General features: G+C 36.9%; 2 protein-coding genes across 3 annotated transcripts; both read right to left on the bottom strand.

The window, feature by feature from the left end:
* Window positions 1–365: 365 nt before the first annotated feature.
* Window positions 366–19,572, bottom strand: LOC311088018 (cohesin subunit SA-2). The gene is made up of 32 exons (XM_084121636.1): window positions 19,457–19,572; window positions 18,185–18,265; window positions 17,995–18,079; window positions 17,691–17,855; window positions 17,473–17,569; window positions 17,250–17,326; window positions 17,091–17,162; window positions 16,756–16,960; window positions 16,510–16,661; window positions 15,846–15,919; window positions 15,633–15,756; window positions 15,430–15,525; window positions 14,266–14,345; window positions 13,844–13,951; window positions 13,605–13,722; window positions 12,973–13,090; window positions 12,611–12,714; window positions 12,353–12,445; window positions 12,171–12,257; window positions 11,628–11,828; window positions 11,379–11,455; window positions 10,702–10,789; window positions 10,534–10,614; window positions 9,378–9,470; window positions 8,697–8,874; window positions 6,425–6,570; window positions 3,698–3,799; window positions 2,381–2,535; window positions 1,913–2,041; window positions 1,588–1,793; window positions 874–931; window positions 366–790 (listed from the first exon to the last, which is right to left on the bottom strand). Exons 2-32 carry the CDS (start codon window positions 18,223–18,225, stop codon window positions 688–690), a joined length of 3,513 nt encoding a protein of 1,170 aa, XP_083977762.1. The 5' UTR covers window positions 18,226–18,265; window positions 19,457–19,572; the 3' UTR covers window positions 366–687.
* An 857-nt stretch (window positions 19,573–20,429) lies between these two features.
* LOC311088726 (uncharacterized protein) lies at window positions 20,430–22,585 on the bottom strand. Of its 2 annotated transcripts, none has more exons than XM_084123008.1 (8): window positions 22,363–22,585; window positions 22,141–22,259; window positions 22,004–22,064; window positions 21,845–21,912; window positions 21,652–21,754; window positions 20,943–21,061; window positions 20,689–20,834; window positions 20,430–20,611 (listed from the first exon to the last, which is right to left on the bottom strand). In XM_084123008.1, the coding sequence occupies exons 1-8, from the start codon at window positions 22,424–22,426 to the stop codon at window positions 20,551–20,553; spliced, it is 741 nt and encodes a 246-aa protein (XP_083979134.1). In that variant the 5' UTR covers window positions 22,427–22,585; the 3' UTR covers window positions 20,430–20,550. The 2 variants fall into 2 exon arrangements, with proteins under 2 accessions (XP_083979134.1, XP_083979133.1); XM_084123007.1 differs by having other exon boundaries at window positions 22,004–22,067; window positions 22,363–22,571.
* Between the last annotated feature and the right edge of the window lie 302 nt (window positions 22,586–22,887).

Raw genomic sequence — 22,887 nt, 5'->3', positions numbered from 1 at the left:
TGGCCTAAGTATATTGAGAAATGGGTTCTAGCAATTGTAAAACTGTAATGTTTGTTAACTAAAAACAATACAGTCACACCTCTGAAAACAGTGTTTATAATTAACATGTTTCATTTTCAAGTCAAATTTGTTTGAAAGATTTAGGAAGTGAATATGGACTCCAATATTTAATTACTATAAATATAAAAAAGGGGAAATGTGTATATTACATAATGATAAAAAATATAGCTGCATGTCCTCAATTTACAACATAACTGTAACTTATTTAAATACCCAAATGAAGGCAAACACATTATGATTCAGAAATATGCAGCAAAATATGTGATCTTAAAGTACACAGGGCAGTACATAGGAAAAAAACAAGATTGAAGGTTCATATTGCAATTTTATTAATTTTAGCAATACAGTAAGTTTTTTAAAATCAAGTCGATTTGAAAGTGCATTCTGCCCATAGGCTAAGTGCTAAACATTTTAGCAACAGCAATGCACCATGTATTTTCATTCTTTACAAAATATTTCAGCACCACCATACTAGTTCTGAATCTGATCATGATCATTACCATATTGCCATTTTAAATGGCACAATTTACATGTACAGGACATTATGCAATAGTGAAACTGTTGTCCACCACTCAAAAGACAGCAAATACAAAAACAGATCCATGATGACAGATGTGAACTACAACATTAGACATCAATATCTACAGTGTCAACATCCACCTCATCACTGCTCCTTGCACCTTTATCAGACATGAGACTGCTGCTCCGCTGGACCTTTGAGTCTTCACAGCTACACATGGAAGGAAAATACAATAGTGTGTTACTCAAATGACTGACAGGTTCAGACTGTCAATAAGTGTTTATTGACCTCACCTTTTCAAAACCTTGTTTCCTTTTGATTCCGTCGATGGTGAAAGAAACCTTTGGTCCCCTGTTAAAAAATAGATTATGATAAACTTTACATTATAAAATACATTGTTCTTAGTAACTCTAGTAACCAATACAAATAAGTCACAGATATATTGTCTGACAAAGTATTTACTATAGCAAAATGACTAGAGCGGAGTTATTTTTTGGCCTCCTTTTAAGAACTTTGAAGCATGACAAGCTATAAGTCATCTAAAATTTGAATATAAATAATATACATACACTGATGCTCCAGAAGGAAACATGATGCATTAAGAGCTGGGGGGTGAAAACTTTTGAACAGGATGAAGATGTCTAAATTTCTCTTATCTTGTTTAACTATCAATTGTTTTTCATTCAGTACTTCCCTTCGGAAGCAACAGAAGATACTTACATGTTTCCCGGAAGACAAATTAAGTACAATTTACCTTGATCTTCAAATTCAAAATGTTTTCACCCCTATATCACCCTGGTCTATATGTAAACATCTTTAATGTAAAATGTCTTATTCAGGACAGTTCTAAACAAAAAATAACATGCATTTTGTATGATCCCTCTTATTTTGTTAAAATAATTAACATTTTGTAGATTCTGCAAGGTGTATGTAAACTTTTGAGCATAATATTTAATGAAGTAAATTGCATTGCATTACTATAATCCTGGAGCTCAGAGGTGTCTCACCTTCACAGTTGACTTGTTTGATGGAGGGTGACCTGGAGCGGTTGGTGAGGGAGGGCTGTTTGTTGGTGTCCGAGCTGATGAAGGACGTGGCATCTTCTCCCTCAGCCGTGCCCATCAGAGATGCTCTGTAGTAGATCAACGGCATCCAGCTCTCCTCTCTGTTACTGATGACCTGCTCACCAGCAAACTTCTGCAGATAACTGTAGCTAGAGTGGAGATAACCCGTTTATAAAAGCTATATGTTAACTGGCATGTTTCAGCAAATAAAGAGACTGAGGCAAAATGTCATGTGTGGAATTCCTTTAGGTTTAGCTTTAAGACTTACACAGTCTTCTTGTCGAGTTTGAGCAGTTTGCCGGAGAATTCGCTGAGGATGGTGAGGTACGAGATGTACGGTGGAGAGTGTTTCTCAGACTGCTGAACGAATCCTTTGAAAACGAACTCAATGCCGTCCCTGCACAAAGAAATTCAATATATTCATTCATACTAGCAAGAGGACATTTCCTTTTAAGACCTGAATATTCCTTCTCTTATCCATCTATATTTGAATTCTAATATAAGACCAGGACTGCAGCTGACAAAATTAATCCTCAGCACTGAAATAACCAAGGATGAGACTTTTATGTACTGGCTAAATGAAGCCATGCAGTGCAGCATCTTGATGTAACTATTTTTATTCGAGGACAAACATAGCAATCATTTGGGTTTTGGCTATATCACTATGGCCGACATCTGAAGTGAACTTCTTCGACACTTGAGTCAGAAGCTGAGTCAGTCGAGTGGACTGCCGTACCTGTGGATCATGGCCAGGGATTCGCGGGATTTGATCTGGTCCCATCCGAAAGTGAGCGAGAAGCGTCTGGCCAGCTCCTTGATGCTGCTGTAGGTCTGAACCCTGGAGCTGCATGTGTTTCCTCTGTCCTGCTCCTGTTTCAGCCTCAGGTATAACTGAACACACATTCACAGGATACAGCTTACATCAGATCTGCCCTTATTTCTGTGTAATTCCTATGATCATCAAAATATATTGCAGCTTTACTTTCCTCAGTTCAGAGGGGGGAAACAATGTTTATTTGCTGCATATTAACATACAAAATACATTCATTATATTCATGTGGGGAGTATGCTGGACACTTGGACTCGAGCATGAGACATCTGATATAATTCTGATATATAATGGTTAATTTCACTAGTCACAAGACATTGGTCAGATCAAGTATTAATTAAATAATAATTAATGATACAAGATACATTTTTACTTTATAGTTTTAATTACACAAGTTATGGGCAATACTAATAAACAAAATTATTTAATAAATAACATTATTTAATAATTTTTAAATCATGGAGCAGCATAGACGTTGCTATTGCTAGAGTTATATTATAAGATACTATGGTCCAAATAAAATATTTTTAAAGAGTCCAAGTTTCATTGTTGTCTAAAATGCACTTTTTACACATTACATAACTGCATTAAATTGATCAAAAGTGACAGTTAAGAGTCAAGACTGAAAAAACTAATACAAAAAAATTCTGTTCTCAAATTAATGCTGTTCCTTTGAACTTTCTAATCTTCAAAGAATCTTTGAATATTCCAAAATATTCAGCAGCACAACTGTTTTCAACATTGATAATAATAAGAAATGTTTCTTTAGCAGCAAATAATTATATATGAATGATTTTTGAAAGATCATGTGACGCTGACAGGAGTAATGATGCTGAAAATGCAGCTTTGCCATCAAAGAAATAAAGTTGGGTTTTTTTTAGATATTATATATTGAAATATGTATTATCTTACATTATAATATTATTTAAAATAAAACAGTTTGTACAGATTTTTTTTTATCATATAAAAGCAGCACAACAATGTGTGCAATTTTTAAATAAAAAAATTCCTCCGTCAGCACACAACCTACTATAAAGCTATTCAAGGAGAGGAAGAGCTGCTAGAACATTCCACACAGAGCATGATGGGACGGTGGGAGAGTGGATTCATTGTGTCTCAGAGGTGTCGACAGCTGCAGGGAGCAGAGAGCACAGGGGCCTGGGACAGTCGGCTGAGCAGATGTGGCACACAGAGGCACGTCACATGACAGAGAACCCTCCATACCTGCTGAAGGCACTGCACCAGCGTGCGCGCGCTTTCGATCTTGTCCATCTGCCGGGTCCTGTTCAGGGTCTCTTTGATGATGTCGCCGAAGTCGTTGTAGTACTGCAGGGGAGAAATGACAGCAGTGAGCGATACGGGCTGTGAGGAACGCTCGATGTGGCTCCATGTCTGCCATATGGCTTCACGACTAGCAATGCAAGCCTGTGGCATACTGAGTGCACATTACCCATAAGTCTGTCTGGCTCTCAAGAAAAGACTCTGGTCTAGTGTAGCCTATAAGTCACGAGAGGTTGTTTCATGTATCGTATCATACTCCATGAAATTATTTGAGGAATCTTCAGGGTTATAAACTATTTTGAGATATCAATTACCACACACACATATATTTTTTACTAGTCCCTCAGTTTGTCCCTCAAAACTTACAGTAATGCACTTATGCAATGAACGTCTATGGGGAAAGTTGACCAGACCCTCTGGGTTGTATTTTTTGTTAAAGCAATTACATGAATCTTTTTTTGAAAATAACTGAGCTACATAAAGAGTTAAGGTAGTTGTCTATTGATCCCTGTTGAGGTGGGACTACTTTTCAAGGTAGTTGAACTTCTTGTTATGCATTACTGACATAACTCCAGGACTTCTGAAATGACGAGTCAAAGTCTCGTCTATGGGGTTGGGGTTTTAGTTCATTACACACTACTGTTCAAAAGTTTTGGGTCAGTAAGATCGTTAAATGTTTGTAAAAGAAGTCGCTTGTGCTCACCAAGGCTGCATTTATTTGATTTGTTATATTGTGAAATATTGTTACAATTTAAAATAGCTGTTTTCTATTTAAATATATTGTGAAATGTAATTTATTCCTGTGATGCAAAGCTGAATCTTCAGCATCATTACTCCAGTCTTCAGTGTCACATGATCATTCAGAAATCACTCTATGCTGATCTGGTGCTCAAGGAACACTTCTTTTTTCAAGGTTTATTTTTGGTGTTTTTGCCTTTATTATGGAAACCATGATACATTTTTTCATTGATTCTTTGCTGAATAGAATGTTCGAAATAACAGCATTTATTTGAAAAAGAAATATTTTGTAATATTCTAAATGTCTATAGTATATACAGTAAATGGCACTTTTGATCAATGTAATGTGTGCTTGCAGAATAAAAGTATTATTGATCACCCAAACTTTTGAACGGTAGTATATATGACATGTTGAATCTTTCCATTCAATGTTACACAGTTTCCAGGTTTTAAGGCTTGTGGAACCCCTATTGCCAAACATCAACCTCCATTTATTACCCTCTATTTGCTTTAAAACATTCATTTAAGACGCTCTAATTGGTCGTGAAAGTTGGCAATGTCAGACAGTTAAAAGAAGTGACTGCTTATTACTGATATGAAGCTATTCAAATTAGGGGTTTGTGACGCACACCAACTTTACGTTATTTGCCTCTGAAAGCTGTTATTCAGAGTAAGAATGTGTGTGTGTTAGTCGTAGTTTTCACTCTGAACGCCTCATCAGGAAGAATGTTGCTAAGAGAACGTTGGCTGCTCTGTCCTGGCCGAGGCATGCTGGCATTCCAAACATGTCAGCGTGTCAAACACACACAAACACACAAACACACAGCACTGTGAATTCTGCATATTAGCTCGTAAATCCAAAGCCTAAGAGCTCCAGTTATGAACACAGTCAAATGAATAGATCACCTACATATAATACTTGAATAACTTCACACCATATATGTAAAGGAAAATACTCAGCCTAATCCAATTATTATTATGCTAAATAGATTTTTTTACATTTATTTTAGTTTTTACAAAATAAAAAATATAGCATTTAATATGCATAAAATAATATAAAATAAGTAGTACTTATTTATATATATTTTATATATTTAAATGTATATATAGTATAACGTATATATAGTATTTAATATATTTAGTCATATAAAAATAAGTAATATATATTAAATAATATTAAAATATGTATAATAAAGTAAATAAAATGCATTATAAATATTTTAAATATATATACTATAGTATTTTAATATATAATACTATAAAATAATTAATATATTTTTAATAACAATATTAAAATATGTACAGTGCTGGTCAGAATTATTTGCCCCCTTGGTAAATATGATCAAAGATAGCTGTAAAAAATAAATCTGCATTGTTAATCCTTTTGATATTTTATTAAAAAAAATAGCAAAAATCTAACCTTTCATTGAAGTAAAAGAATTGAAAGTGGGGGGGAAAATCACATTATGAAATAAATGTTTTTCTCCAAAACACGCTGGGAACAATTATTTGCCCCCTTTTATTAAATACTTTTTGCAACCTCCTTTTTCCAAGATAACAGCTCTGAGTTTTTATATTAAAGTAAATAAATGTATTATAATAATGATAATAAAAAATAAATATATATATATACATTGATATCAATATATCAATACATTATAATTGATATCAATTATCATTTATTTTAGCTACAATGTTATGAGTTGAATGCACCTTGTGGTGCTATGTTTTAGAGGCCCACCAAATTACTGTGCTTTTCTGTAGACCTTATAGTGAGGTAAAAACTACAGATTAGTATAAAAATATTGATCTAATTGATTAACAGATCTCTGCTCATCTCTTTGGTTAAGAGCTGGTGTTTACCGTGGGCAGAGTTTACTTTAAAGCGAGAGAGGCAGGAAACTTGAATGATGAGTGAAGTGTCATGTGTACCTTCACATACTGCTTGAAAACCTCAGCCGCCATGCTCATCTCTAGTACACTGTGCACTATCAGCTTGCAGTATGATGCCAGAAGATTTCTCCTCCGGTGCAAGTCTTCCAGCCGTCCCTCTCCACACTCACTCTCACTGACTGTGACTGCGCAGACAGAGAGAGAGAGAGAGAGAGAGAGAGAGAGAGAGAGAGAGAGAGAGAGAGAGAGAGAGAGAGAGACAGGGGGAAACAGAGAGGAGCAGATTCAATAAGAGAGCGGTACAATTATGATACTCAAATCTTATAAATGAAATGCTTTCCTGAGGTGAGCTAAAGTTAACAACATTTTCTGCTCTGGAAACAGAATGTGTCTATCGTCGTCCTTCCTGGTCCTGAAGCCATCACTTAATAGAGAGGTTTCATAACAGCATTAGTGACGTGAAGAAAATCCAATAACTAAATTGCTTTTTATTACATGTTACCAGCAAAAGCTTATATTGCATTTTTCAAGCGGTAAAGAATTTGTGCCAGCGCGAATCGACGACTCTCTGAAATATTTATAGAATTGATCTGATTTGCTTCAGTCATACTTGATTTCTAATCAAATACCACAAATTCTGGTGTTATCTCATATGCTGCTAGTGTTTGTCTTAAAGCAGCACAAAGACCAAAAACAACATAAAAAACTAGTTTAGGAGACATAATATTGATTTTTCAGTAGATGTAGTCATTCTGTATATGCCTACCAAAGCTTCTTGTATTTCGTGTGGACTTCTAAATATAATTCCACAAGGCTCTGTTCAGATCTAATTACCCGTTCATTTACAAGCGCAACTTCTGTAAGATCTCAAGTAATAATATCATAATGAATTATTATCATAATGCATTATCTGTTGGACTTACACTCCTTTATTCAGAGGCATGTTTGATAGGTCAGTGAGAAGGTACGGGTGCAATTAGATTAACTAACCACGAACAAATACTGTGTTCTGCAAGAGTAATAGAGGGAGAATGAGGCTGATGGAGTTTTTATGTGATTATTTGTGCCTGACATAGGCTGGTGTAGTGACTGACTGCCATCTGCTGGTGAACTTGAGACTATTCTGATCTATCAGGACACCTTTGTATGTTCTTTCAAGTGTGTGTGTGTGTGTGTGTGTCAAAAGTGTGCAGTTGGTAAGAAGTCTCTTATGCTCATAAAGGCTGCATGTATTTGATCAAAAATATAATTAAAACGAGACAGTACTACGGTGAAATTACAATTATAGAAATAACTGTTTGCAATTTGAATATATTTTGAAATTTATTTCTGTGATGGTAAGCTGAATTTTCAGCATCCATTACTACAGTCTTCAGTGTCATGTGATCCTTCAGAAATCATTCTAATATGCAGATTTGGTGCTCAAGTAACTTTTCTTATTATTAATATTAATGTTGAAACAGTTGTGCAGCATAATATTATATAACTATATTTTGCTATTTTATATATTTTTTTACAACGTATAATTATTTTTATTTTTCTTACAAAACAACATATGAATATATAACATTATGAAACATGAATTATGTAGCTGTTTTTCCTTACATATTTCTGACAAACAGCACATGTCACTGTGTCACTCAGAGCATCATATATAGAATGAGACAGTCTCTGTCTCTCAGGGAAACTACGTCTGTCACAAAAGCATCAAGAGCCGTTGTGATTTTGTTCCTCATGTTTTCGTCTCGGTGGCTTAATTGGGCCCAGGGGAGAGGGGGGCCCACACCCACACATTAAAAGTTTGTCCCGGGCCCAGTGAATTTTAGTGGCAGAATTTTATGATACCTTAGGTATTCTAATCTAGATAATCTTATAGGGATACATTTTTCTACCAAAAAAAAAAAAAAGATAAAAAAAAAATAGGCATCAGATGTTTTTTTTTAAAAGACGTTTGATTTGAACTCCACACTAGTCAGATACTGTAGCTCATAAAGTAAATGGCCAATTGGGAAGTAATTTCACCATTTCATTGACTTCCCACAGCCATTTTTACTTGTATTTAGCAGTGTTTAAGTGTTAATTCTGGGCCCTTCCTGAAAACCATCCTGTGAGCAAACCCCCACGTTGAATGCGTCATTGAGTTCCAACAACATGAAAGTTTTCTGTTTTGTGCATATTTTCAAAGAAACCTCAAGATCGGATCTAAAAGGCAACGCTGGATCTGTTGAGGCCGTCCTCATGTCAGCCCACAGCAGAGCACAGGCCAAACAAGGACCCTTATGATTTACAGTAAATGAAAAGGGAAGAGAACCTTTACTGCTGTGGGTGTCCAGCTCAGGGCTGGTGAAGACATGCTCCAGGACGAAGGAAAGAAGAGCTTTCTGGAGTTTGGGATCAGGGGTGTACAGCAATGGAGTGCCTGCAGACGAATCCCACATCTGAAGCTGGTAATTATGAGCTATGAGAACGTCACTCAGACACATGAAGGCCTTTGTGAAAAACAACATAAAACAGACAGTGCCTGATCAACAGATGTGATATGAAGTAGACATCTTATCTAAAATCTACTATAATTCTACTATAATTGACATAAATAATTGATGTGATTAATTATTTTTGATTAAAATGACAGCTATAAAAATGCGACATCAATTCCCTGAGAACATTGACAGGTCGAAGCAGTCTTAAAATAAACAGATTGCCAGGAACTTTCATTAGGTTTAGTTTCAATCAGCGTGTTTTTCTGCTGTCAGCTTGCCCTGGCATGGAGTGAGGATTCATTAAAACACAACGCAGGTGCCAAGGGCACTCCGCAAGAAATTAAAGTCAAAACAAATAGGATTCAAACAATGCCAGCGCATCGGCCCACTGGCACACACGCTACTGCTTAACACACAGACAATACGCTCTGATGTGTTTGGAATAATCCACTTTGAAGAAAAGGCTGAACCGAGTGGCGTGCCATGAACAGAGAGAGAAACGTGATGCTCACTTGCTCTCGTACAAGCTGCTCAGCGTGCGAGAGACAGCGGTGGCATTTCTCACAGAACGCACGTAGCTGGTTTCTCTGCTGGAGGGAGGACTCCTAAAACCACACACAAACACACACATCCATAACAATGACATTCTTTTTTATTTAATTATTATGCATGCAGTTTTTATGACCATATTGATTGAGAAAGTACACAAAGCTTTGACATTTAGGGGGAAAAGTCATGAATTTTGAGCGACAGGAATGAGCAGAGTATAATTACGCAAAATAGCAGAAACGGAAAGAAGCACAGCGGGCTCTAACTGATGTAGACTGATGAAAGCGTCATTGCGAGCAGCGCCGCCAGACTCGTGTGTAAAATATTCTTTCATAATTATGTGCACGTGGAGCTCCGAGGTGGACGTGCCGGATCGGTTCCTCCATCCCACGTAGTCGTAATGTCAATTCAGCTAAATGACTCTTTTTGAAACCGACATACATCCCAATTTTATGCTGAACACGTCTTCCCCCGCCCCCTTACCTCGGGTCGCCATTGATATTAGAATTGCAGATTGAGTCGAGCTGCCGCCTGGGCCCAAAAAATTGCCGCCTGCGCTGTCAGTTATTGATGACGAGGCCAGAGGAGCAAGCGGCCATTCCTGAGCCAGCATTGAGCACCTCTTACCTACAGCAGTCTTATTGGCCACCAATATTTCACTGCATAAAGGTTAGAGTTGGGGAGATATGATTACCCCGTGCACTGCATGGAAATATAGGTCTAATAAAAGGCCCTGCTATTAGCGTTGAAATGTTCACACAACAGCGAACCATTACGCCCCCTACAATCCATCACCAGCATCTACTTTTCCTAAAGACTCGCGATCAATCGCTTTCTATCACTTATTAAAATCCGCTAGACATACCCATAGAGCCTCTGTGTTGATATCTGAAATGTAATGTGGCAGGTTTAAAGGACACGGATCTTCGTGATGGATCATATGGCAACTCTGTAGACAGACAGTCTCGCATGCTTAAAAACGCTTGATTAATTAATCGCCCAAGGGAAAACTCTGTGCGTATCTGTACATGTAGATATTACCATTCTAAGCATGATATTGGCCATCTATGACAGCAGTCACGCTCCAGTCAGAGTGGAAGAGAAAGGTGTATGGCTCACCCTGGAGGTCACACCTTCTCCAAAGGTGTTGAGCTTCCACAGAACGCAGCTACACATACAGCGCAGAGCCTCAACCGTCACCTACGAGAATTACAAATTAGAAAGACGAACCAGGAAAAAATAATGATTTAGGTGCTAGGTGGTTCGGTACAGGGCTAATAATGTCACCTCCATGGGAAGACCGCCATGTTTTATCTCCACCTCCAGTAGTTTGGTCCCCAGCTCATAAAGGCTCCATTTAGACAGATCCTGAGCACTAGACAGATTTGATAAAGCAACAGACAATAAGTCACATTGAGAAACAGAGCGTATTTTGAATAATTCTGTGTATAGTTCTTAACTGAACTTGTTAATGGTGGAATTAAAAGCACATCCTGGTAACATTTCCAGAACATTCATATTACCAAAAAAAAGTTCTTAAAACATAAAGGCCTGGTTTCATAGACAGGGCTTAGATTAAGCCAGGATTAGGCCTTATCTTAATTAAGACATTACTTGTCTGCATCTTGAGACAAAACATTGGCAGTGACATATTTTAAGATATCAGTGCAAGTTGCGTTCCGTTAAAACAGCTCAAACATGCATTTTAGTCTGGGACTAGGCTTAAGCCTTGTCTGTGAAACCAGGGGGAAAAAATACTTTTTTGAATGTTTGCAGAACGTAGAAAGTAACGTTTTCATAACCTAATGGGAACGTTAGGAAAACATTCTTAGAACATAGCATTGTTAGCAGGGTATGTAAAATACATAGAACAGAATGAGTGGGTTAGATTTTACAATAGAATGTGATTATCGCAAATGTTGCAGTGTGCATGTGGATAGAATAAACTAACAGAAACTGCTTACATGTTGAACGCAGTAAGTTTCTTCAGTGTGGACAGAATTTCCAAAGTGTTGTCCTCGCTTGCAGTGAAACAACCGCTCTGTAGATACAGTCACAAAAAGGTACAGTCACAATAAATCAATGTCATAATTTTTTTGGAGGGGTTTTTTCATGTCAAGATCCAGATAAAATCCATTTATGTATCTGGTAAAAGCTTGTAAAAGAGCATCTACCCCTGGCTATCATAGTTTACGGTTCTTTAGTATACTCACACTCAGTGATTCTCCTAACCATGTTCCCAGTGTGTTTGTCCAGTGCTGGATGAGGCGGTCAAAGGTGGGTCGGGCCAGGGAGTGCCAGGGAGAATCCTGAGCACAGAGGCTCTGGTAAGAGCGAGCAGCCGTCTCCAGCAGTCCTGTGTCTGTGTGTCTGTCCACCACAGCCTCCAACTCAGCCAGCAATGCCTGCACATACTACACCAAAATGCACATTAAAAGTAAAAGAGAAGTGCTCTAGATACAGTTATATTGTTCTACTGTTCAAAAGTTTGGGGTCAGTAAGATTTCTTTTGAAAGAAATTAATCAATAAATTCAGCAAGGACATTAAATTGATCAAAACTGACATTAAAGACATTTGTAATGTTATAAAAATAAGTATTTATCAAATCAATGCTGTAGTTTCTATTCAAATCCTGAAAAAAATTATCACAAATAATATTTCACAACAATACTGTTTTTATACAGATTTATTATGTTAGATTTATTATTTTATGTAGTGAAGTCATCAGTGCATCAGATGACACACAAACACTCACCTGTGAGTTTTCAAGATCACAGGTGTCCGTTTGGAAAAACTGAGGTATTCTTAGGAAGGAGGTCAGCTTTTCAGCATCCTCTGAGTACTAGAGTATGTGATTAGACATCAGGTGATCAGATGTGCTCAATTTATGGGGAAGCAGTCATGGTAAAATGAACAGTGCACTTATTTTTCTTTTACCTTGGATAACAGCTCAGGCAGCACTTTAATGAAGTGTTCAGTGAGTGTAGCGCAGGCATCAGTTTGTAACTTTTTCTCTTTAGTACTTATCACCTAAAAACAAACATAGATATGCAGCTAGCAATTACTTAAAACCAATCTGTAAGAAAGTGAATGGCTGGAGTATAAAAAAAAACACTAAAATATATCTGACAGCCCTGTTAAATCAGCACAATCTAATGAAAGTATCTAAATGAGAGATTCAAAAGAAAGTCTCACCTTTTTACCTGCTCCTCTCCCCGACAAAGGTGGACCCTCTGCAGCCTGCCTGACTGATGCCAACATGAGCTCAATCACAAAGGCTTCCTCAGCACTGCTCAGAGCTGCGGTTCATATACATACACACTCAAATATACAGGCACCGCACAAAAAAAGTGGCAGTTTGTTTTCTAACAGTGGGTTTCAACCAGCGGAGATCATTCTGGATAGCAATCAATTATTTTTATTTCTATTATTTATTTCTACAGTGTAGTTTGAATATTAAAAATAGAGTAGCTTTATATTTAATTGTAGACATTAGTTAAAGGAAAAACATTTCTGCTATGGTGTAATAAGCAGGTAAGCTATTAAAGCGTACTAGCCTTGTTCTTGACAGGACGTGTGAGGTAAGAGCAGTGAGGTAAGACCGGTCCAGTCCTTCAGCAGAGTTCCAGCACTGTCCCACAGGCTATCAACGAGGTACAGCACATGCTGGTGCAGCTATAACACAAGGGAGAGAACTAAAATCATTATTTTAAAATCACAAAACTCTGACCCATGTTTGATTATGGCTGGGGTTATTTCCATATCCCACTTTTCTCTCTTCTTCAATCGTTTCCTGTCCTTTCTCTCAATGACACAACAACAAAAACATGCTGGATGTGTTAATGATAGCTAAGGCCACTTACAGTAAACACAGGACACATTCTTGAGTTAGATGAATGGTCAATGTCCACATGTATCATAAAGATTTTTGTGATAATCCCAATGTTTAAAAAAGACAGCAGGGTATTATTTTTTATTTTCATATTTAGTATTCATATTTATTTTTTATTTGATTGCACCATAAAAAAGGTTATATATATTATTTTTTTCATTAAATTTTTTATTTTAAGTTTATTTTGTTTTAAATGTTTATTGCCCACACAAGCACCTGCTTGTGTCCATTCACTACTCACAATATGCTATTTTTAAGTTAAAAACACAATCAAAAACACACTTGGAGTTAACAAACCTTGCTCTCAGTGTGGAAGTGGATAAGGGATCGCACTCTGGCTAAGACTAACTCTCGGTGTCTATCCTGATCGGAGGCTCCTTCTCTGGGCCTTGATAATTCAGGGTTACTTAGCAGCCTAAGAGCAAAGAAATTACACCATGTTACACCAAAATGTACACATATGTACATAAGGGAGACAAATGGGAATGGGCTTTTGTAGAACGACTCATAAGCAGTCAAAGACAATCAACACATACCTATTGTAGAGGAATTCTCCCGCAGTGATAGCTAGAGGTCTGTGAGAGCAGTACACAAACTGGAAGACGTTCTTATGGTCATCAGGACTCAGAACATCCTCACAGGATCTGGCACAAAAGGGAATAATTTCAGCAATTACTTACATTTTACATTTACGCATTTGGCAGACGCTTTTATCCAAAGCGACTTACATTGCATTTCAAGGTACACATTTTCACATTCTTATCAGTTCTTGCTTTCCCTGGGAATCAAGCCCATGACCCTGGCGTTGCAAGCGTCAACGCTCTACTGTTTGAGCTACAGGAAAGCTGAGGAAACTGAGGAACAGTCACGAATATGCTTTGCAGAGGAGAAGTCAAAGTTTGGATGATCACACTTTATGAGGAATAGTCAGCATGAGGAGCAAGGGGGAGATACTTACTGGGACATGACCATGAGCAATCTCACGGCCTGTATGGCCACTTCATGGTCTTTATCCAGAGTCAAAGAGATCATCCTCTCCTTCAACAGAAACAGCAGTCAATCGCTCATGTAAACACTTTAACTACCCGCTATGAGAGCAATCTCTCAAAAACCTACAATAGGACTTGAGTTAGAGACCCACGATGCACTTAAACAGCTCTTTAAATTACGGTTGTGCTAATGTACTCGCTGTCGTTATTGAGGCTATGGTGAGGGTGGGGTCCTGTGGGAAGCCATCAGGCCAGTGAGCCCAAGGCAAAACCTGAGGGGCTTTCCAGCCTGTCAATCAGCAGTCCTGCCCTCCTGCTGTCCCACTATAGCTTCACTGGACCTGAACTTACATACTGCCAAAAAAGCTTACAGACTGCGTCCATGTGAGAAGTTTGGGCAAAACAGCATGACTGCAAGAGTTTGAGGGCAAACTTACAGCCAGTAAACAACTCTCCAACTTTATTTTTTTTACAGAAGTTACTCTCAGAAACGATTTGAGCTTAAAACGGTCACGGTGTCTTAACCGGGTATGTGATAAAATCACAATACAGTCATGTTCATTTGAGATTTTGTCCTAATCACGGGCAACAGCAACAAGCTGAACTTTTGTAAGTTGCTTGGTTTCTGTAGCATCATGCTGAGTAACTCCACACCAATATCCCTGATCCATTCAGCTGTGCTGCACAAAACTGTATATCATAAATCAATTATGTTCTAATTGGCTGTGATTGTGGCGTGGTGTACAGCATTTTTGTGTAGAGTTCACAGACAAATTAGCTAGAAACTTTATGTTATTGTGCCTCGTTAGGACATGAGATGTATTCAAATTGTTGCACTTACACACTAGTCTATGCCATTTTGTAGTATAAACAGTGTGAGTAGTGTGTTAACATTCTAAAAGTGCACTTCTAATACCCAGATGATGCACTTAATAAACTGAAATAATGAAGTGTGGAATGTTGGACACTTCATTCACTCAGCTGTCACAGCTTTCAGTGCATAGAGGAGGAGCAGGAGCTATCAGACTTCCATGACAAAATAACCATAAAAAATGCATGCACTACACGGTTACATAGTGTATAGAGTATTAATTGTGACACAGCTAGTGTAAGAATGTGGAAGCCGTTGTTACCTTAAACCGTATCGTAAAAAGGTCCATTTTGGAACTACTTTGGTCCTGATAAAGTCCCTGTAGACCCAGCACGCATTTCAGACGCACATCAGGTTGCTGCAGAATATACAACAAATAAAACGTGGTCAAAAATCAACTCAACTCATCAACAACAATCGGAAAATTAAACTGTTCTTTAAACACTAGACTACTGGGTCACCCACCTTGTCATGCATCATCCATCCCACATACTTCAGGTAGCTGTCGTTCAGAAACACAGAACTATACAGTTTCATCCACACCATCAGTTCCTCCATACAGATCGCCCTGATTTCAGGAATCACGTCTCTGAAATTCACCACACAGTGATAATGGTACAAGGTTTTTATTTTTTTCAAGGAAGTAAGGGCTATAAGTGGGGTTGAATTAAAGATTACCTGTATCTCTTCAGGAAGACTCCTTTGAAAATGGCATCCATCATGTTCTCAATTTCAAATTTCCTGTCCTGTAACTGAGGAATGAAAGTAATTTGTTGGTTATTCACATATTGTGTAATCATATATTGTTTCCTGTACATCAACACTACCATTCAAACATTTGGGGTCAGTAGGACTTTCTTTGCTTTTATTCACCAAGGATTCTGAATAAAAGGATTTACTGTTATTTGATCAAATAAATGCAGCCTTGGTGAGCATAAGAGACTTCTTTCAAACACATTTAAAAATCCTACCAACCCCAAACTTCTGAATGGTAGTCTATATCATTTGCATATTATAATATTCCACCTACAGTATAAGTCACCAGAAGTCTGGTGATTGAAAAAAAACCTTGGGTATCTTAAAAGTTATTGGAAGTGCAAGTCATGTACTGTCGTTAGCAGACATCTGTATGACTGTTTGAATTGTGCATGTCACATCACTGAGTGTCAGAGTATCATATACAATGTGATTCATAACATGTATTATGTATATCTATAGTTTTATTTACTCACCAAACCAAAATTTTACTCACACTTGGGACTTGGTGTCAGTTTTGGACCCTGACTATACTTCAGAAAGAACTATGTATAGAAATGTTGAACTCTTGTTGTCACAGTCTAACCTCACTGATCTTTCTCTGGATCCTGTCCAGCCGCTGAGAAGCCCGTTTGCTGGCCATCTTAGCCAGCTCAACCTCATACAGCCGCTGACTGTTATCGACACTGACACTGAGGTTGAGAGCCACATTCACCAAAGCGCTGAGAAGCTTCACTGCTGCAGAGACACACACAACAGTGGCAAAACATCAGCATTCGGGATATGCGTGTGGTTCAGGTCAAGGGGAATTAATGTTCAGAGGGGAACTTACCTGCTAGCGTACATGTGTGCCTGAAAGCGCGAACTCTGGAATCGGAGAGCTCTGTCAGCAGTGAAATGAGTGTGTTCAAGAGGTAGCCATCAAAGATGACAGAGTTCTGACACTGGGCCACTAGCACCGATACGAACTCACAGAAGTGTGAACGAAATCTCTTCCAGTACAGGCCGGACATGATGAGGGGATACTCGCCACTGTCCTGAGGAGGATGGAGAGACGACAGAGATGGAAAAATACCTTTCGATTTAAATTGTAATATACACTCTACCATTCAAAAGTTTGGGGTCAGTAAGATGTTTTTTAAAGAAATGAATACTCTTAAACCGTACCATGTCAAGAGGCCACGTGACAGTTAAAATCCACGGAAATGCAAGGAACTTCTTAAATTGTAAACCCGTGTCCTGTGATTAAAATAAAGGCAAATAAGTCATCAGTAAGAGCAAAGAACATGGCAAAGCATTCAATGATGAGTATGCTGAATGTCGAACCTCATCCAGATCTTCCACCATTTTACTCATGACGTCAGTACCCTGTTTGCTCTGAAACATCTCTGCTGTGACCATCCCTACAAAACACACATAGCATTCACATCCTGAACTATTTGTTAGATACAAGCCACAAAAAAAACTAAACCACTAAAAATGAACCAAGACCATCAAAATTATCCACTATTTTAAAAAGATATACTATTATGAAAGAGAGCACAGTTGCCTTTGCATCCTGAACACTGGATAAAGAAGCTGATGAGATCGAGCAGTGCTGTGTCTCTGTCGACGGTGTACGCATCAATCCAGTCATCCACCACAGCCTTGCACAAAACAGACCAAACATCCATATAATATAGATTTGTTTAAACTTATATGACCTAAATAGAATGTTGTGACCTCCCAAATATTTATCTGTAACAGGGCTGATCTAGATGGATGTACCTGCATGGCGCTCCTGCCCATGCTGACCACCTCAAACAGGGTGACAGCTTCCACATCTCCATTTTTGAGCTGTTCGTTCTCTGCTCTGCCCAGGCTGCCATTACTGCTCTTTGAACGCTTTCGCTTGGCATTTTCAGAGCATTCCCGTGCTTTCCTCTTTCCTCTCTGAACACAAAAAAAATACTACCAGATTACAACTGATCTTACAGTATATCTCAAAGTCTATGAGATGTAACCTGTTGTAAGGTTGTTGTTTTTTGTGTGTGTGTTTTAGTTTTTAAGAGAAAGGAGTGGTAGCTCTTACCACAGTCTTCTGTCTGTTTTCATTTCTCTCACTTGAGACGTGATGCACCGATGCACAGGAAGAGACGTCGACTACTGAGTTCTCTCTGAAAACAGGATGCACAGGCAGTTGTTTCTATGTACACATAGCACACCATAAATATATAATGTAATTTTAAAAAGAATGCAGAGGTAGTTTTCATGTGTCTCACTTTTGCACCGATCTGGACAGTAAAGTTGGCTCTGCTATCATCTCCTCTTAGATCATAGTTGGACTAGGAACTGATGCTCTTCTGAATTACAATAAACGAAAAATAATTATAAAAGTGAGTATCATGTGAGTACTTCAATGTTCCTATTTCGCTGACAATAATGTTGGTAATATTTGTTACACACCAATCATCAAATATAAGAACAAAAATGTTGTTATATGCAATTTGTAATAAAATGCAACATCATGCATCTAGAAAGAGATCACATATCTTTGCATTTTATTTACACAGTTCAGTTTTGTATTTATTATTTTACTATTTATATATAACAAATGAGATTATATGCAATTACAGTACATACAACAGAATTAAATACAAATACAACTAGCTGTGAACCTTCTGAATTTGTAAATGTATTACATATTACAATTTATTTTACTTATTATATTTAATGATTATATACACTATAGTTTAACAGTGTTATTATCACTTAAATACTCTCTTTTAATACATTTAAAAGAGTTAGGCTACTTTTCAGGATAAAAGTTTCAGTGTTAATACTATGTAACGGAGTGGATCTCAACCTTTTGACTACCATTATTAATATAAGGCAATATTTGAAAGCCCCTATGTAAGATACGATAGTACAATCTATTACTGTTAATGATGACAAAGCTAACTGCTTTCATATGTTTTATATTCACAGAAGCTAGATAAAAAGATTAAACACGAGCTCTTGCAGCGATTTCCGTGATTTTTACAACAACCAACAGAAACCCCTTCATTTACATTAGTAAATGCAAACGTTCAACATGTTTGTCAAAATATTTCAAAAACGTTTCACTTCGAATTTCATTGATACAGACATGAACATAAACTCGGAAAACACATCAAAAAAAGCATGAAGTGACAAAGTAACCTCTTCTTGGATGCTATTGGCTGAGATGCACGTCAACAAAACAAAACTAAAAAACTGATTCGCTAGTTTGAGTGTCAATCAAAAATCTCTCATTCCTCTGTTACTGTGTCATTTTATAACAAAAGCCTCAAATGAGAAGAGCCTGCATTTTCATTCATCTGAATGTTTGAACGGTTTGCTGTCAGGTTAAGAACACACCTTGCATGCCATTAGGTTTATTATTTAATCCAATAAGCAACGAAAAGATAATCGGGATATAAGCGTCTGTTGACCTCTCTGTTTATTATGTATATATATAGCCTATATATCACGACAATTATGCAAAAACGCAAATACAGCTTGATGAATCTTACCAGTGACAGTCGTCATCTGGATTGGGAGATTAATGCAAACTGTCTGCACGTATAGATTAGGCTACTTCCAGTTCATCATAGCCGCGTGCACGTCAACGAGAGCGCGCTGTACGTCTGACGTCAGCCCATGGGAGGTAGGCTATATATTACATAACTTCAGCATAAAGAAAAACATAACTTCATCATATAATTTTAGCAATAACTTGATTTAAACAACATTTTTTTCATAAACTGCTTAAATGTATATAAAGACGTATATTATTTATACAGTATTTTAAAGTGATAATATTATGAAAGTATAGGCTACTGTATAATCATTAACTATGACAAATAAAATGAACTTTAATATGTAATAAAACAGTCTAATATATAATAAATGAAGAGATTCAGAAGGTTCACAGCTAGTTTGATTTACAGCTGATTGATTCTGCAGCATTCTGGATTCAATTATATATATATATATATATATATATATATATTACAAATATATTATTATTGTATTAATAAACTTATATATATATATATATATATATATATATTCTTTCTTTTTCTTTCTTTTTTTACTGTTAACTAACATATCCACTTCTCCTGATCACCTTGCTTGAGTTTATTTTGTGACAATGACCAGGCTATACACTATACATTAGAAGGGTGGAGATATGAAATCACACACGTAATGCTGATGATCACTGCTAGCACTCATCAATGGGAAGAAGATGTGCAACAGTCAAGTATACATATGCATTATAAAAAAACATTATTGCATTTTTTTAAAGAAAGAATCCTCTATATGTATGAAAACTCAGAAATCATGTGCAAACAATGCAAAATAAATATCTAAGAAGGCTAAAATAAATTACTCATAAGTGGTGGTACTCAGAATGTAAACTTTTTTCTTTATGACAACAATGTTTCAAGGTCTTAAAAATAGATAGGTATAACATTATCATAGTCTTATACAGATGAACAAAATCAAGTGACGCTCTAAATGATCATTTTTCGAGAGAATCACTTTTATTCTGTGACATTTTCTCGCCATCCACTTGAGGCACTGTGGATCCAGCTGTCAGGAGAGGTTAGAGACAGATTCTCTTTCAGAGCTCTTCTGAGAGTGTCAGTACCGTTGATATAATGTTTTGTGTTAACTCTGACACCCTGTGAAAAGTAAATCCATTATTTATGCACGATTACTTTCTTCTGATTCTAACAAATGGAATCAAAACCACTCTCACCAGCTCAAGAGATGTGCTGGCAACTGAGGATCCAGCTTGGACCCGTCCTCTTTCGAAAGAGACATTTTCAACTGCTTGAAATTGGCCTCAATATCCTTTCTTATGATGGATAATGGCAAGATGTCTTTGAAAGACTTTAGCACTTGCTGTAACAGAGACAAAAAAAATGTAATGTTGTACAGAATCAAGCTTTTTTTATGCTTTTTATGGATAGATAATATTAAGTGAAGGAAGATTAAGTCGAACAAACTCACATAAATTGCTGATAGCTGATGTGCGATGTACTTATGACTCCCCAGATGCTTCACATCTTCATTTACCTGCTGACTGAGAACCAGCAGCTGGTTCAGCCTCCCAATATAAGGAAAATAAGCTGGAAAGTAGAAACATTTTAAATCAACCTGATTACTGGGCTTTGCTTCATTTCATTAAAGAACACTATTTTATATGTGTAAATAAATAAAATCTTCCTCCACTTAAAATGTGAGATTCTAGCACTTTTTAAATATGTATGTTTGTTCATTTTAATATAAATGTAGTATACGTGTATTAAGGAATCCAGTTTGTAAAAGAATGCTAAAAACTAGCAAATTACTTTTCTGAAGCATTCTATGTATTATGTTGTCTTATTAGTATTATTATTATGTTTTAATTTTTTTTTTTTTTTTTTTTTGCATTTTATGTATAGGCCAACTATTTATTTATTTTCTTGAAATGGATATTATTTTTATTTTTTATTATTGTATTTGTACTTTTTTCATGTGAAGTACTTTGTGTTTATTGTAATGCTTTTTTATTGTAGAACAACATAAGCTGCATTTCTTGTATAAAATGTGAAATACAAATAAAGTTAATTATTAATATTACCCAGGTATGGTCTCAACCATTGGGTGGTGAATGTTACAGTACCGCATTCCAAAATAATTACCATTCTAGCCAAATATTCTACTTCTGTGGTCTCACCATCTGCAAGAGATTTTTCCAGCATGTCAATAGGCCTTCCGTGTATCATATAAACTTCCACTCGAGGAAATAGAGCAAATAAATTCATAACTTCCAAATGTTCCTAAAGAAATGGAAATAAATGGGAACACATTATCCAAAAATTATAACTGAGTTAAGACGTATGGTTAATTGGTGATTAGTTAGCCTATACCTCAAGCTGAAGCACCGGTTCAGACGAATGTTCAAGGCATTGGTTCATCTGATTTATTATCTCAGCCCCTATTGACACAACCAGATTCAGAGGTTGTATGATAGCAATTATACTAATACAGTAAAGTTATTATTGTCATCATTATAGTCTTAAGCTTACCATGTCTCTTAAAACTTTCAGACTCCTCAGGACTAGAGTCCTGTTTAAGGTTCTCCTGAAACTGCTAATGTAGATTAGCTTGTTTGAATGTTGAGAGAAACACACAGGTATATTCAGCATCAGTGTAAGTGTCTCACCTGATGGACCTGAGCTCTTATCAACAGATCCAGCTGGCTGCAGAGACACAGCATCTCCAGTGCCACCTGATCACTGCTCAGGTGAATGGGCATCAAGGGCTTCCTCACACACACCTCAACTGTAAACAACGAGAAATAAAGCATGAATGTGTTCATATTCAATCAGATGATCATTTCATTAAAAAAAAGCAACTGTTATTGGAGAGATCGGCATTACATTACCTTTGAAATGTGAACGATAAGAACAAGGTTTGCAAAGCGGATCCGTCAGACTCACAGCTGCCATTGTCACCGTAATAATCGCACCAGTGACACAGATTTATATGATTAATACTGAATTTATTCGTTTATTTATCCATTAAGGGCGTTTGTCACTCTCGTTGCAAAGGCGCATTTCAGCGGTCCTCCTCCTCTCCATTGTGTTCATTCATTCACCCCGCGGCATGAGATGTAAATAAAAGGCGTGGTCAAAACGACGAGAAACCACAGAAATGTGCCGGCGTTCTGTCAACCTGCCGTAGAAATAGAATAAAGTCGCTATAACCAGTTTATGACACAAGTGTCGGAATGGGCGGGCTTAGTGGCCCAGGCTGAGTCGAAATAAAAAAATAAAAAAATAAATAATAATTATATATATATATATATATATATATATATATATATGAAGAGTTCAGATGCAAAAGCCTCTGAGTGCCATCTGAAATTTTCTTATAGAATGATCATTTTTTATCAAGCTCGTATATTTAA

Source organism: Abramis brama (genome assembly GCF_963993115.1).
Source record: "Abramis brama genome assembly, chromosome: 8".
Classification (NCBI taxonomy): domain Eukaryota; kingdom Metazoa; phylum Chordata; class Actinopteri; order Cypriniformes; family Leuciscidae; genus Abramis; species Abramis brama.
Note: the sequence above shows the minus strand (reverse complement) of the source record. Positions and strands in the feature narration are given on the sequence as shown.

What these genes read in the sequence shown, in the direction of transcription:
- LOC311088018 (XM_084121636.1), bottom strand. Translation starts at nt 18,225, where the DNA reads ATGATAGCAGAGCCAACTTTACTGTCCAGATCGGTGCAAAA. An exon ending in TCACGTGGCCTCTTGACATG is followed by an intron (nt 16,961 to 17,090) that starts GTACGGTTTAAG and finishes CATCCTCCTCAG; the next exon opens with GACAGTGGCGAGTATCCCCT. An exon ending in GGACACCCACAGCAGTAAAG is followed by an intron (nt 6,571 to 8,696) that starts GTTCTCTTCCCT and finishes CTGTCTGCGCAG; the next exon opens with TCACAGTCAGTGAGAGTGAG.
- LOC311088726 (XM_084123007.1), bottom strand. Translation starts at nt 22,426, where the DNA reads ATGGCAGCTGTGAGTCTGACGGATCCGCTTTGCAAACCTTGTTCTTAT. An exon ending in TTATCGTTCACATTTCAAAG is followed by an intron (nt 22,260 to 22,362) that starts GTAATGTAATGC and finishes CGTTGTTTACAG; the next exon opens with TTGAGGTGTGTGTGAGGAAG. An exon ending in TAAGAGCTCAGGTCCATCAG is followed by an intron (nt 22,068 to 22,140) that starts GTGAGACACTTA and finishes AATCTACATTAG; the next exon opens with CAGTTTCAGGAGAACCTTAA.